Below are 12,349 nucleotides of genomic sequence, written 5' to 3'. Positions count from 1 at the left end.
TTTGTACAAGAGTTTTCCAACTGTTGATAAAACAACAAATATTCAGTTTATTCTTTTGAAGTTTCTTCTGCTTGTTCTTTTTCTTTCTTCTTCTGTTTTCCAATATTTTTGGCTTGTTTTCTGGCAACTCTCAAAGTCTGATAGGCACTCTTTGAGCGTTCTTCTTCTGTTACTGTCCGAGTTTCTACACTTGTCGAAGTAGTGGATTGAATAGGCAATACATCTCCAAAGACTTGTTTTGCCATGGCAAGTTCTGAAGGATCACTGTCACCACTCTTTGGCTTGCCGTGTCTTCTGGGGAATAAGATTAGTCTCGACAAGTATTCTTTCAAGCGTTGAACGTTGGTCTGAAGAGACTCTACTGAACGATTCTTTCTTCTACGGTCAACACTAATACCAATCGTTCTAGCAAATTGTGGATTGATCTTGGCCTCTTTCAACTCTTCCAAAGTAAAACCTCTTCCAAGTCTTACGTTCATATTATATTTCACAGTGGGACAATGCACAATGGGTCTCAAGGGACCTTTAGCTGGACGAGGAGCTAAACGTGCTGCCTATAAGACAAATGTAAGCCAAAGATCCACTCTATGAGAAAAAAACATTCAGACCTTTTTCTGACGTGCTAATCTTCTTCTCTTCTTTCTCATAGGTTGATTGAACCATGTTTTTACTCTTCTTTGCCAGTCTTTGTGAAAGTGACCGTTGGGAACTACATTATTATGTCGAACCATATTCTAAAAGGCACGACGTCGATGCACACAAATCACCCAATAACGTTGAATGGAAATGGACTAAAGTTGCAAAGATCGTTTTATTCCGAAGCATATAAACGAATATATTCTCGAGCAGTTTCAATAGCTCGACGTTCATCTTTCTTCCATAAATCAGCTGCTTCGTTATTCAAAGGGTCATCAGGATTAGGTGCACTCAACAGTGCCTATTCATAGATAATAGAGAATAAGAGTCTTCCCAAGTTCACTTACCTGAATACTTAATAAAACAGTTCTGATTTGTAACGCTGGACTCCATTTATCTTTCAAGATATCCAAACAGATTCTTCCCAAACGATCGATATTGGGATGGAATATCTTTGTTAAGAAACGAACTTTAGGAGGAGCCATTGGATAATCATCTGGAAGAAACAATTCCAACTTAAAAGTACCTCCTAACGAATGAAAAGAAGAAAAATAAACAACAAACAAGTTTTCTTTCTAGTACTACCTTCATAAGGTGAAGAGTCAGGACCCTGAATAATCACGTTAAAGTAACGAGCATTGTCTTCGTGAGGAACAGCACTTATTCCAGGAACTAGAAACCTACTTTTAGTACAATAACAACAGAACAATTCACTATAATACAATGGTACCTGGATCTTGAAGTAACTTTTCAGTTTCCTAAATTTCTAAAAGTTCCAGTATCTATTCAGTTGGTCACTATAACTCAACCCAACCAACCTTGATAATTCTTCTAGGAAGCCCTGACAAACTACTCATAATTTTTAAGGGTATAGAAACAAGGTTTTCTACTAATTCTTGTTAATAGATGTTCTATATACTACAAAATGGAGAATAACTACAACCAATTTCAAAGTCCAACTCCAACAACGCGTATAATTCATTATGATTTGGGGAGAGAATAGAATGATATAAGTCTTTCAGTTTGTGGATCACATATTGTGTGTTAGTTGAAACTTTGATGGAGGAAAATGTAGAACTTACTACGATATCCAATAATCACTCTGTACAAGAACAAACTGAGGAAAAAGCCTCCAGTTTTGAAGGCTTACAGTTCTTGACAGAACAATCAGAAGATTGGGAGCTTGGTGAATCGTTTCCTAAGCGAAGTGTTGGAGTATGGCAACTATCCAGTCTAATTTATTTATTAACTGCTGGAGGTGGTTATGGATTGGAGCCATTGGTTGGTGCAGCAGGTCCGCTACCTGCAATAGTGGGTATCTTGATTGTTCCTTGGCTATGGTCTGTTCCTCAAGCCTTGATGACAGCAGAACTGTCCACCATGTTTCCTAAAGATGGTGGATTTGTTTTATGGGTTTATGAAGCTTTTGGAAGTTTTTTTTCTTTTCAAGTTGGTTGGTGGACGTTTGTGGACTCTTTGGTGGATAATGCGTTATTACCCCGACTCTTTAGCGATTATTTATCAGTATTGATAGGAACTAGTAGCATATCTCGTTGGTGGACAACTTTGGGAGGAATACTTATATTGTCTTTTTGTACTGTACTGAATGTGATTGGACTGCATATGGTGGGATGGGCTTCTATTCTGTTTACTATTTTTGTATGTTTTCCCTTTTTGTTGTTGGCTTTGATGGGTCTTCCAAGAGCTTCTCCTCAAGTTTGGTTAAGTTTTCGAGGTTGGAAACTATCTCATTGGCGTTTATATTTTGCATCTTTATTATGGAATCTATGTGGCTATGATAGTGCAGGCACTTGTGCAGGAGAAGTTCGAAATGCTTCTCAAACTTATCCAAAAGCTATTTTATTGTCATGTGCAATGGGAATCATATCTTTTCTCCTTCCAATATTATCCACAGTAACATATAATCAGAATTGGGAGTTGTGGACGGATGCATTTTGGCCTCGTGCTTGTAACCAAGTAGTTAGTGGACGTTGGTTAGGCTATTGGATTGCGTTAGGAGGAATGGTTAGTGCTGTTGGTATGCTCAATTCTTTATTAGCTACATCATCACGTGCTTTATATGGAATGATTATATGTGGTTTGTTACCCAAACGACTTGGTTATTTACATTCCATATATGCAACTCCGATATTTTGTATTCTTTTGGTTTCATTGGGTACCGCATTTTGTAGTATTTTCAGTTTTGAAAGCCTTTTGCAAGTTGATTCGGTTTTGTATAGTCTCAAGTTGGCATTGGAATTGTGTGCTTTTATAGGTCTTCGATATTCACAAGGACATCTTTTAAGACCTTTTCGAGTTGCAGGTGGAAATGGGGTTGTCTGGTTATTAGTTGCAAGTGGGTTATTTTGTTGTTGTGGAATGATATTGTTAAGTAATTGGGCTGCTGCAGTGACCACTTTAGTTATGATTGCATTGGGAATACTTATGTATCTTATTTTTCAAAAAATAGGTTGGATTAGGCTGCATTCAGTAATACCCACAAGAACAACGCTATGAATATATCATCTCACAAAAGCCAGTCCAACCTCATAAGAAACAATACCAATCATACCAATTCTCTCCCTAATACCGAAATAAAAGTATTCAACTTGGCCTTATCATCCTTGTAACTATTAAACTTATCCATCCAAAATATTTTCAAGTATACTCTCAACTATCTTCTCCACCAAAATAATATCTTTTGTATCTTATTCCATATTCTTCTTCTTTTGCTTTGTTGAAAGTTTTCAATGGCTTGAGCATATTGTACATTTCTTAAAACGGCTGTAGCAGAATACCAATCCCATCTCTCAGTCTCTTTTCTGGCTTGAATCGACATGTCCTTTCGTAACCAAGGATTATCCACCAACTGTTTCACTAAACCAATCAATTGGTCTATATTACCAGGATTATATAAATAACCTGTCACTTGATGTTGAATGAGATGAGGAATACCTCCGGCTGCTGCACCTACAACTGGAACTCCACTTGCCATTGCTTCCATGACTACAAATCCCATCGTTTCCGACTCTGAAGGCATCACAAATACATCACCACAAGCAAAAGCTTCCGATAGCTCCTTTCCTCTGAGTTGTCCAGTAAAATGCGTACGCGTACCAGCAAAATATTTTCTCAAATACTTTGCAAAAGGTCCATCTCCAATCAGCGCTAAACGAACATTAGGAATAGTTTCTATCACAGTTCTGAGACAAGTTAAATTCTTTTCAGCACCCAATCTTCCCTAAATAGAAAAACACAATGAGAAACTGATAGAATTATCCAGAAATATACCAACCACATAAATCAGTAATACACAGTCTGGATGGTCATCCGTTAAACGAAGTCTCATAGCTTCATTTCGAAAGTGCGGATGAAAAGTTTCGGTATCAACTGCCTTTCTCCAACAGTCAATATGCTTTATTCCGTGGTCAGCCAGTTCTTGACAAAGTTGAGGAGATACTGTAATAGATAGGTCGGCCTTGTTATGTACAAAGGAAATCAGTCTCCAAGAGAATCGTTCTAAAAGTCCCAAACCATAAGTACGTGCATAAACTGGAAGGTGTGTATGATAAGAAAAAAGCAGCGGAATTCGGAGTAACCAAACATAAAACAATACTGCAAAGGAAATAAACCCCGGAGTGGAAACGTGCACAATGTCTGGTCTAAAGCGTCGAAGCGCTGAAAATATTCCTCCAAACAAACCAAAAGATAAAGTTATTTTGGGATACAAAAAGAAACGAAAGCCTCGAATAGAGATGATAGGAAATCCATAAATTTCTTGAGGTGCATCGAAAGAGTTGTCGGGGACAATAATAAGCACTTCATCTCCTGCTTGTTTTAGATATTTCAAAGTTTCTCGAAAACGGTTGGAGTATCCTGAAATGTGAGTAAAAGGTGTTGGCTCAATTATCATTACTACTTTTCTGGGCAAAGTTTTGCACAGATTCAGGTCTTCAGGACCATAGCAAGAAAGTGCAACGGCTTGTCCACTTGAAGCTTTTGTAATTTTGTGACATTCTTGTAGTTGTTGCATATTATTGTGAATAGCCTATTTCAATACAGTTGCTAATACTCACTTCTTTCACCTAACTGTGTGTGGAAGAAGAAAAAGAATCTTTTTATGAATCAATTTATCCCATAAAACGGCCTTATTCTTCGATTTCACATTACTCTCTCGTCAGGTATGAATAACTATTCGTGTTTTGTGACTAATGCCTACCCTACCATTGGCAATGTTGAAAGATTTTATACCAAGGAACTGCAGTTTGCTGTTCGGCTTAAAGGTATTCGCTGTAGTAGCTGCTCTCGTCAACGAGTTGTTCAGAACAAAGCTGTTCACGGTCAGTGGAGGAGAACAGGCAGACTTGCGTTTTATTTATCTTTTATAATGGCACAACAATCAGAGCACAGCGGTGTAGAATATAACAACTATTTTGGGGAACATAACGATATTTCACAGAGAACTGGTGTAGGTTCCAACCCCACTCATCATGATGATGGAATCCACCTCGTCAATGGCGCCATGAACGGAGAACATAACTTTATGATGTATGGAACTCCAAAGAAAATAATCATCTGTGGTGGTGATGGGTTTTGTGGTTGGCCTACTTCTCTTTTTCTTTCAGAGGTAGGACACGAAGTGTTGATTGTGGACAATCTATCTCGTCGGAATATCGATAACGAGTTGGAAGCTGGTTCCCTTACTCCCATTTATCCTATTACTGAAAGAATAGAGACTTGGAAACAAGTATCTGGTCGTGAACTTCGATTTGAACGTTTGGATATAGCAAATGAATATGATCGTCTGTTACAACTGTTGTTGAAAGAGAAACCAGATGCTATCATTCACTTTGCTGAACAACGAGCAGCTCCATATTCTATGAAAGGTTCATCCCAAAAGCGTTATACTGTCCATAATAATGTGAATGCCACTCACAATCTACTTTGTGCTATTGTGGAATCCAATTTAGATATTCATTTGGTACATTTGGGAACAATGGGAGTTTATGGTTATGGGACAAGTGGAGAAGAAATTCCAGAAGGCTATATTGATGTTGTTTTGCCAGGTGGTCAAGTTTCTAATATTTTGCATCCTTCCTATCCTGTAAGTATTCAATCGATCGATGGGTAGTTTTCAGTAATAGAATATCTGATTTTAGGGTTCTGTTTATCATACTACGAAGTGTTTGGACGCATTACTATTTCAGTTTTATCAGAAAAATGATGCTATTCGGATTACTGACCTTCATCAAGGCATTGTTTGGGGCACCAATACTTCACAAACTAGAAGAGATGAGCGTCTTATCAATCGTTTCGATTATGATAGTGACTATGGAACAGTTCTTAATCGATTTTTGATGCAGGCTGCATTAGGAGCTCCACTTACGGTATATGGAACAGGTGGTCAAACAAGGGCATTTATTCATATTCAAGATACTGCTAAATGTATTGCTTTGGCTGTTGCCAATCCTCCCAATCAAGGTGAAAGAGTTGCAATATTCAATCAAGTGGCAGAATGTCATCGCGTTCGAGACTTGGCTAAATTGGTATCTCGTATGACTCAAGTAGATATTGTTTATGTTAGTAATCCAAGACAAGAATCGGCAGAGAATGAATTGCAAGTTTCTAATAGAAAATTTCGTTCTTTGGGATATGAGCCTATTCTATTATCAGAAGGCTTATTAGATGAGGTAGTCAATGTAGCACAAAGATATGCATATCGTTGTGATCCCAAAAAGATATTACCTGCTTCTTATTGGAATAAGAAGAGAAGAGAAGATTGTGAACGCTATGCTCAACAGAAATTGAATGGAAATACTTATGCTAGATTACTTAGTAAGGTAGCCCATTTTCATGAAGTTAATGCTGGAAAAGAAGAAGTCAACAAAAAGTCATCCAATGTGTCAGTTAATAATAACGACAAGATTGATTCCTTAGATGAAGAGAATATGTTGTATGTCTTAAGCAGAGGAAATCCGGAAACTATGAAACTGTTGAAAAAGACTTTGGAAGAATGTACAACTGCCAATGGCAACCTTACCTAAATACTCGGTTGGATAATAAGAAGAAGAATAATAATAATAAACAATTCCAAATATTTTTGTTTTTGTTCAACTTGATTTCTTCTACATTCGACTATTACGATCATAAGATTCCTTTCGACTTGGGTCTTTCAAATATTCATAAGCTTCATTTACTTCTCTAAAACGAGAGGCTGCCATTTTTGGATCATTTCCTTGATAAGTATCAGGATGCCATAATCGTGCAGCTTTCCTATAAGCCTCCTTAACTTGTTCCATCGATGCACCAAAAGGTAAACCAAGTTTTTCATACATATTCCCGCGAGGTGCAGAAAAGACTCCAGAAGTTGATTCCTCTCTTTGTCTTTGTTGTTCTCTTTTTGCTTGTTCATAAAAGTAACCTCTTGTATATCCTTGAAATCTGTTTCCACCCAATCCACCAAACCAAGCCTCAAAAGAGTCACTATCTGACTTTTGTGAACGATAACTTTTGTATTGTGCTCTTTTCATCGACTCTTGTACTTCTTTCAATATCTCTTCGAATATCTTCCTTCTCCATTCTTCATCACTTCCTGAACCAAAATGAATGTTATTCAGATGAGGACCACTTCGACGATAAAAGCGATAATAGGCTTGCTTCATTTGTTCTTTCATAGCTTCATCCATACGAAAACGAAACTCTTCCCTATAAAGTTATTTGCCTTTTTTGTTCTTTTCACGAAACTCCAAAGTGCTTACCTTGCTCTACGTTCTCTATCTGCTTGTTCCTTTTGTCTTGCTTGGTCCATTCTTTGTTCCCACGTGCTGCCAAATGGTTCTCCTTGTGAAGCTCGACTAGTACTTTCTTCACCAGACTTTCCGAATATGTCTTCGGGTCTTCTTCCTCTTATTTTTTCATGTGCTTCCCAAGCTCTGTACAAGTCTTTTCCAAAGGCAAATTTAGAAGTTCTTAAACCTAACATTCCTGCAGCATAACTTCCTAGAATCATAAAGGCACCAAACAACAGAAAAAAAGGAGGTTTCCATCTTTCACTTTCAGTCACAGTTTCCGAGTTTTTATCAGGAAAAGAAGATGGTTGTTCCATTATTAAACTTGTTTCATATTCTTGACAAGTCTTTGTCTCACAACAGCCTTTCAAGGAACGGCATTTACACAATTCTTCCCATAAACAGGATGCAACACAAACAACATTCGTTATGGAAAACCACTGCAGAAAAAGAAGCAGCCAAGTTATTATCCAGTATGAATGTAACACAATTGAGACAACAGGTCAAAAAGTTGGAAGAAAAGGAAAGAGAACAAAGAGAAAGATTGCAACAAGTTTATCAGAGTCACCTAGCGGATCTAACAAAGGCTTTCAAAACCTTAGTGCAACAAAAAGAAAATACCAAATGTATCACGCAAAGCACAAAAAGGCTTTCTTCGTTTTGTCAAAAGTGGAATGAAGAGCAACAGGGAACTAAACGATATGCTTTGGGAACTTCAACAACAACGACAACAACAGTGGATAAAGATGAGCACTTGTTAAGACAATGTCCAATACAAGAGTCTATCATAAGTCATTTGGAACACTGTAAAGAGGATTTGTCTTTTATAGTGGAGTCATTAGGAACAAGCTGACAAAGATTTGGATAGTGGTGACTATTTAGCTTGTCAGTTGGGTTTGCTTACAGTGAGACAAAGGAAAGAGCAGTTGGAACAAAGACTATTATTGACAACGCAGCCACTAAAGCAGTTTCTAGCAAGTTTTTGGGATTATTGTGAGAGTGTAAGTGATAGATTGGAGAAGAAAGTATCGGAGTTGTTGAAAACTAACGCCAAGTTGGATATCTTCTCTGGCTTTGTTTTTTTACTATTATTGAGTCATAGCAACCAATCGAGTTTAGTTGAAAAATGGAAACTATTCTTAGATTTGCGATATCGATGCTTGTCAGATTGTTTCTCAGCAATATCATCAGATAAGACTTCCTCTTATAATTTAGAACTGATTGAGGCAGGAATGAACAGTATTATGACAACATTGCTAATTTATGAGAAACTACTTCAAGAACGAAAAACGCCAACTGTAATGGAAACGATACAAAGTTTATACAACCGTCAACTTGACTCGATGACTTTGCATTTTTTACATCGACAGTTGGAAGATATCAACGACCCCAACATGGAGATAGTTTGTGAGGATGGTATGAATAAGTGGCTTGAGAATGTGAATCAAGATATGAAATGTAATTTGGAAGAATGGTTGAAGCAAGTGACAACAGAACAAAATGTGGATAGATTGATTGAGATTTTTCATCTTCATATATCCAAGTTGGATTCTTTTTCCATTGAGCAGAACCGAAGAAATTTTTGGGAACAAATAGAGAATCTGAAACGAATATGGTCAATGTCTTTAGTTACTTGTATTCGTCACGTTTTCAAAACGATATTGAATGCTAGTTTTACAAATGCAGAACAATTCATTAAAGCACATATGGAAGGCATCATGAGGAACAATATTTCCACTTGTCTACAAACTGAAAGTTATTGGAAACATTGTGGAGATTGGGCTGGAACATTTTGGATGTATATAGATCAGGAAAGAAATGACAATCGAAAGATTTTTACTTGTTCCTTGTTAGAATCCGATAAATGCACATGGGAAGTGTGGATAGATGAGTTTCTTATGAAGGATATGAATATACGTATTTGGTATGATCCACTTATTGAGCATTTGAAACGGTTATTCCATCAAACCTTTCCTTCCTTGTTATCGTTACTTTTACATGAAGAAAGACAATCGGTATTAGATAGGATTCATAAGCAAATTTTGCAATGCTATTCACAATTCTTGCAGTCTTTAGAAAAGTAAGTTGCATTCCTTATGTTTTGTAAAGAATAGAATGACCGGAATATATTTAGGCAATTGGATGGAATAATGTCACATATTTGTTTGCTTTGCCAAGAAAAAGAAATGGAAACTAGCGAGTCCCTTACAAAACAGGATTTTGTCTTATCTGGTTTATTATATTTATATCGTTGTGTTCGAATTTTGAGACATCTCAATCTTTTTCCATCTTCCATAGAAGAGTTAGGTTCCGAATGGATAGGAAAAAGAAATCAACTTTTCACGGAAATGGAACTCAAATTTCGACATCATCTCATTCATCATATGATATTTCTTTCTATTCTTCAATCGTTGAAGACACAATCACTTACTTATTGTTCTTTGGAAAACATTTCTACTTGTTCTGATTCCAGTGAAGATAGTATTGAGTTGGACTCCAAGTATCCTTCAGAATCTCTCATTCAGTGGTTTATGGAGCTTGGCAAATATACTCAACTGCTGGATGCATTACATTTTACAGAGGATATACAAATATTCCGTCTTTTTACTTGTTCTCATTTTATGAAATGGTTAGAATGTTTTGGTGTCATGAAGAACTTGAAAGATGGTAAGTTAACCAATCTATCCATCACATTGCAGTTGTATATGGACCTTATATGGATGGGCGATATTTGTTTTTCACAACATGAGACAAGCAATACAGAGCAAGAAACCAACAATGATGTTTATTCCAAATGGAAAGAATATAAAACTACTCTGGAGACTCTTCTAAATACACAAAATCTTCCAAGTAATTGGAAAGAGCAACTAGAGTCGAATACTTGTTTCCATTTTGATAGAATGGGACATTTGTTGGGAAGACTAAGTATTTCAAGTTACTCAAAACAACAAACTGCACAAGTAAGTCGAACCATTGTTTTGAATATTGAATAATGCTTATCGTTCTCTGTTATGTTGCAAGGTAAAACAGGCAACATTCAAGGAAGCTTATTCATCACCTATCTTACCAGTTGTGGCACGATTTCCTTATTTGCCTGCACCAACTCCTTCTTTATTACATCGACATAGAAATAGACGTGCATCGGAAAATAAGTTGTTCGAGAGTTCAGAAACCAAAACATGGAAACAGGTTTCTTCTAATGTGCAAAACAAGCAGAAGAAAGAATATACGAATACATCTGTTGTAGACTTTGCTTCTCAGTTTGTTGGTCAACAAATGGGACGTTTTGGTTCCAAATTTTTGGAATCTTTGAAAACTTACGGTGGTACCTCTTCTAATTGATAAAGTTGAAATGCTTACGGAATCTGCAAGATATTTCAAGTCTACATTGCGAAAGATGAAAACAAACAGTTTTATTAGACTATGGCATGTTTTCAACAGCAATACTTGTCTTTGTATCAAAAGATTGTTTACTTGCAGTACTTTTGACAAGAACTTTTCGTCAAGTTATTCTCAACTCACGCTTATAGAAGAACAGGCACTGTTACGTTATTTAGATCTTCGCAAGTCTTCTCCACACTTTACAAAGAGACTTGTGGAAGACCTTTATGTGGAAGGAAAGAAACCTAGCGGTACCGTAATTTTAAAAGCACTGGGTATAGCAACTCGTTGGAGACTCTATCAAGATGCTTATTTTTATTACGAGTTGAGTAGAGGACTAGGCTTACGTCCTGCAAGCTCTTTTTATTCCAACCTTATTACACTGTGTGGTTGTCGCAAAGATTGGAACTCTGCTTTTCGATTTTATCAGGAAGTCATTCACGAAGGAGTTCCAACTGATTATTTATTATACCGCTCTCTCTTATTTTGTTGTGCAGTTTTGGGTGATTCCGATAGAATCAAGTATGTTGTGGCGTTGATGCAGAAAGAAGGTTTGTCTCTCGATGAAACTTGCCATGCAATCCTTATGGAATGTTGTCGAATCCGGCAGGACTACGAAGAAGGTAGCGATTTATATATCTACTTTTAGATTTCATGGATGGACTGTTTTTAGGATTGAGTATATTTGAAAATATGCCATTGACTAGAACACATCGTACTTTTCAAGTGTTGTTTGGTATATGTCGTGATATGAATGACTATTCCAAAGCTATGTATTATTATGGACAGTTTTGTACAGAACAGTTGACCTTTTCGGAAATTTCAATCTCTTTGTTATTAGATACGGTAATCAAGGTAATGTCTTTTGTTATCGATACGTTGTCTTATAGATGATTTCGTATTCAGCATCGACAGTGGAATCTAGTATTTGAATTGTTTCACAAATCTGTTCAACAAGGCATTCATCCTATGCCTTTTATCTACTTTCAATATGCATTGGGCTTGTTGCGTGAAAAACAAATGGATCGTTCACAAGTGTTGAATATATTGGTAAGAGTTATTTGTGTTGTATGTTGAAAGCGTCTATTTATGTCATCATTACTTTGATAGCATTCCAAACCACCCAATGTATTCATTCTTAATAGTCAATATAAAGCTTTGATTGCAGAAGCCAAGTCTCGTGGAGATTCGTCTTTAGGTAAAAAAAGGAACATTAGTTTTGCAATTTTTGTTTTTGATTTTGGAAATAGTAACAGACTTGACATTGTTATCCAACAAAGATCGAGTGATGGAATCTAAAGTAGAATCTTATGCACAGGAGTTACAAGCAATGGGTTGCTTGTTGCCTTGTAAGTTTCTGAAGTGGTATGAAATGTTTTCTTTTAACTGATTATCGACTCTAGTTGGAGAATTGAAACGTCTGGCTGTTTATCGGTACCAAAGTGCTAAAGGAAATGCACCACCTCCTCCTTTATGGAGTTTAGGATATTGAAAAAGTTCCTTTTGGAATCATTATGTGAAGAGAAAATCTAGATGATTATTCT

The 12,349-nt window shown here is 36.7% G+C and overlaps 7 protein-coding genes across 7 annotated transcripts; 3 read left to right on the top strand and 4 right to left on the bottom strand.

Moving 5' to 3' along the window:
* Positions 1-6: 6 nt before the first annotated feature.
* Positions 7-777, bottom strand: Gasu_35130 (60S ribosomal protein L13e). Its single transcript, XM_005705587.1, has 2 exons — positions 609-777; positions 7-554 (listed from the first exon to the last, which is right to left on the bottom strand). The coding sequence occupies exons 1-2, from the start codon at positions 729-731 to the stop codon at positions 48-50; spliced, it is 630 nt and encodes a 209-aa protein (XP_005705644.1). The 5' UTR covers positions 732-777; the 3' UTR covers positions 7-47.
* Positions 778-786: 9 nt separating this feature from the next.
* Positions 787-1,627, bottom strand: Gasu_35120 (ubiquitin-conjugating enzyme E2). The gene is made up of 5 exons (XM_005705586.1): positions 1,455-1,627; positions 1,367-1,394; positions 1,222-1,308; positions 984-1,165; positions 787-937 (listed from the first exon to the last, which is right to left on the bottom strand). The coding sequence occupies exons 1-5, from the start codon at positions 1,491-1,493 to the stop codon at positions 812-814; spliced, it is 462 nt and encodes a 153-aa protein (XP_005705643.1). The 5' UTR covers positions 1,494-1,627; the 3' UTR covers positions 787-811.
* Positions 1,628-1,657: 30 nt separating this feature from the next.
* On the top strand, positions 1,658-3,282 carry Gasu_35110 (amino acid/polyamine/organocation permease, APC family). Its single transcript, XM_005705585.1, has one exon. It carries the CDS (start codon positions 1,696-1,698, stop codon positions 3,151-3,153), a length of 1,458 nt encoding a protein of 485 aa, XP_005705642.1. The 5' UTR covers positions 1,658-1,695; the 3' UTR covers positions 3,154-3,282.
* A 4-nt stretch (positions 3,283-3,286) lies between these two features.
* Positions 3,287-4,777, bottom strand: Gasu_35100 (UDP-sulfoquinovose:DAG sulfoquinovosyltransferase). The gene is made up of 2 exons (XM_005705584.1): positions 3,932-4,777; positions 3,287-3,877 (listed from the first exon to the last, which is right to left on the bottom strand). The coding sequence occupies exons 1-2, from the start codon at positions 4,667-4,669 to the stop codon at positions 3,311-3,313; spliced, it is 1,305 nt and encodes a 434-aa protein (XP_005705641.1). The 5' UTR covers positions 4,670-4,777; the 3' UTR covers positions 3,287-3,310.
* A 10-nt stretch (positions 4,778-4,787) lies between these two features.
* Gasu_35090 (UDP-sulfoquinovose synthase) lies at positions 4,788-6,736 on the top strand. Its single transcript, XM_005705583.1, has 2 exons — positions 4,788-5,740; positions 5,796-6,736. The coding sequence occupies exons 1-2, from the start codon at positions 4,820-4,822 to the stop codon at positions 6,678-6,680; spliced, it is 1,806 nt and encodes a 601-aa protein (XP_005705640.1). The 5' UTR covers positions 4,788-4,819; the 3' UTR covers positions 6,681-6,736.
* Positions 6,737-6,740: 4 nt separating this feature from the next.
* On the bottom strand, positions 6,741-7,667 carry Gasu_35080 (chaperone protein DnaJ). The gene is made up of 2 exons (XM_005705582.1): positions 7,395-7,667; positions 6,741-7,341 (listed from the first exon to the last, which is right to left on the bottom strand). Exons 1-2 carry the CDS (start codon positions 7,643-7,645, stop codon positions 6,762-6,764), a joined length of 831 nt encoding a protein of 276 aa, XP_005705639.1. The 5' UTR covers positions 7,646-7,667; the 3' UTR covers positions 6,741-6,761.
* A 40-nt stretch (positions 7,668-7,707) lies between these two features.
* Gasu_35070 (pentatricopeptide (PPR) repeat-containing protein) lies at positions 7,708-12,342 on the top strand. The gene is made up of 10 exons (XM_005705581.1): positions 7,708-8,230; positions 8,283-9,504; positions 9,559-10,384; positions 10,446-10,749; positions 10,955-11,428; positions 11,479-11,660; positions 11,712-11,855; positions 11,916-12,003; positions 12,056-12,154; positions 12,209-12,342. Exons 1-10 carry the CDS (start codon positions 7,729-7,731, stop codon positions 12,295-12,297), a joined length of 3,930 nt encoding a protein of 1,309 aa, XP_005705638.1. The 5' UTR covers positions 7,708-7,728; the 3' UTR covers positions 12,298-12,342.
* Positions 12,343-12,349: the final 7 nt, after the last annotated feature.

Source organism: Galdieria sulphuraria (genome assembly GCF_000341285.1).
Source record: "Galdieria sulphuraria unplaced genomic scaffold scaf_28, whole genome shotgun sequence".
Lineage (NCBI taxonomy): Eukaryota > Rhodophyta > Bangiophyceae > Galdieriales > Galdieriaceae > Galdieria > Galdieria sulphuraria.
The sequence above is the reverse complement of the archived record's forward strand: the minus strand, read 5'-3'. Positions and strand labels throughout refer to the sequence as shown.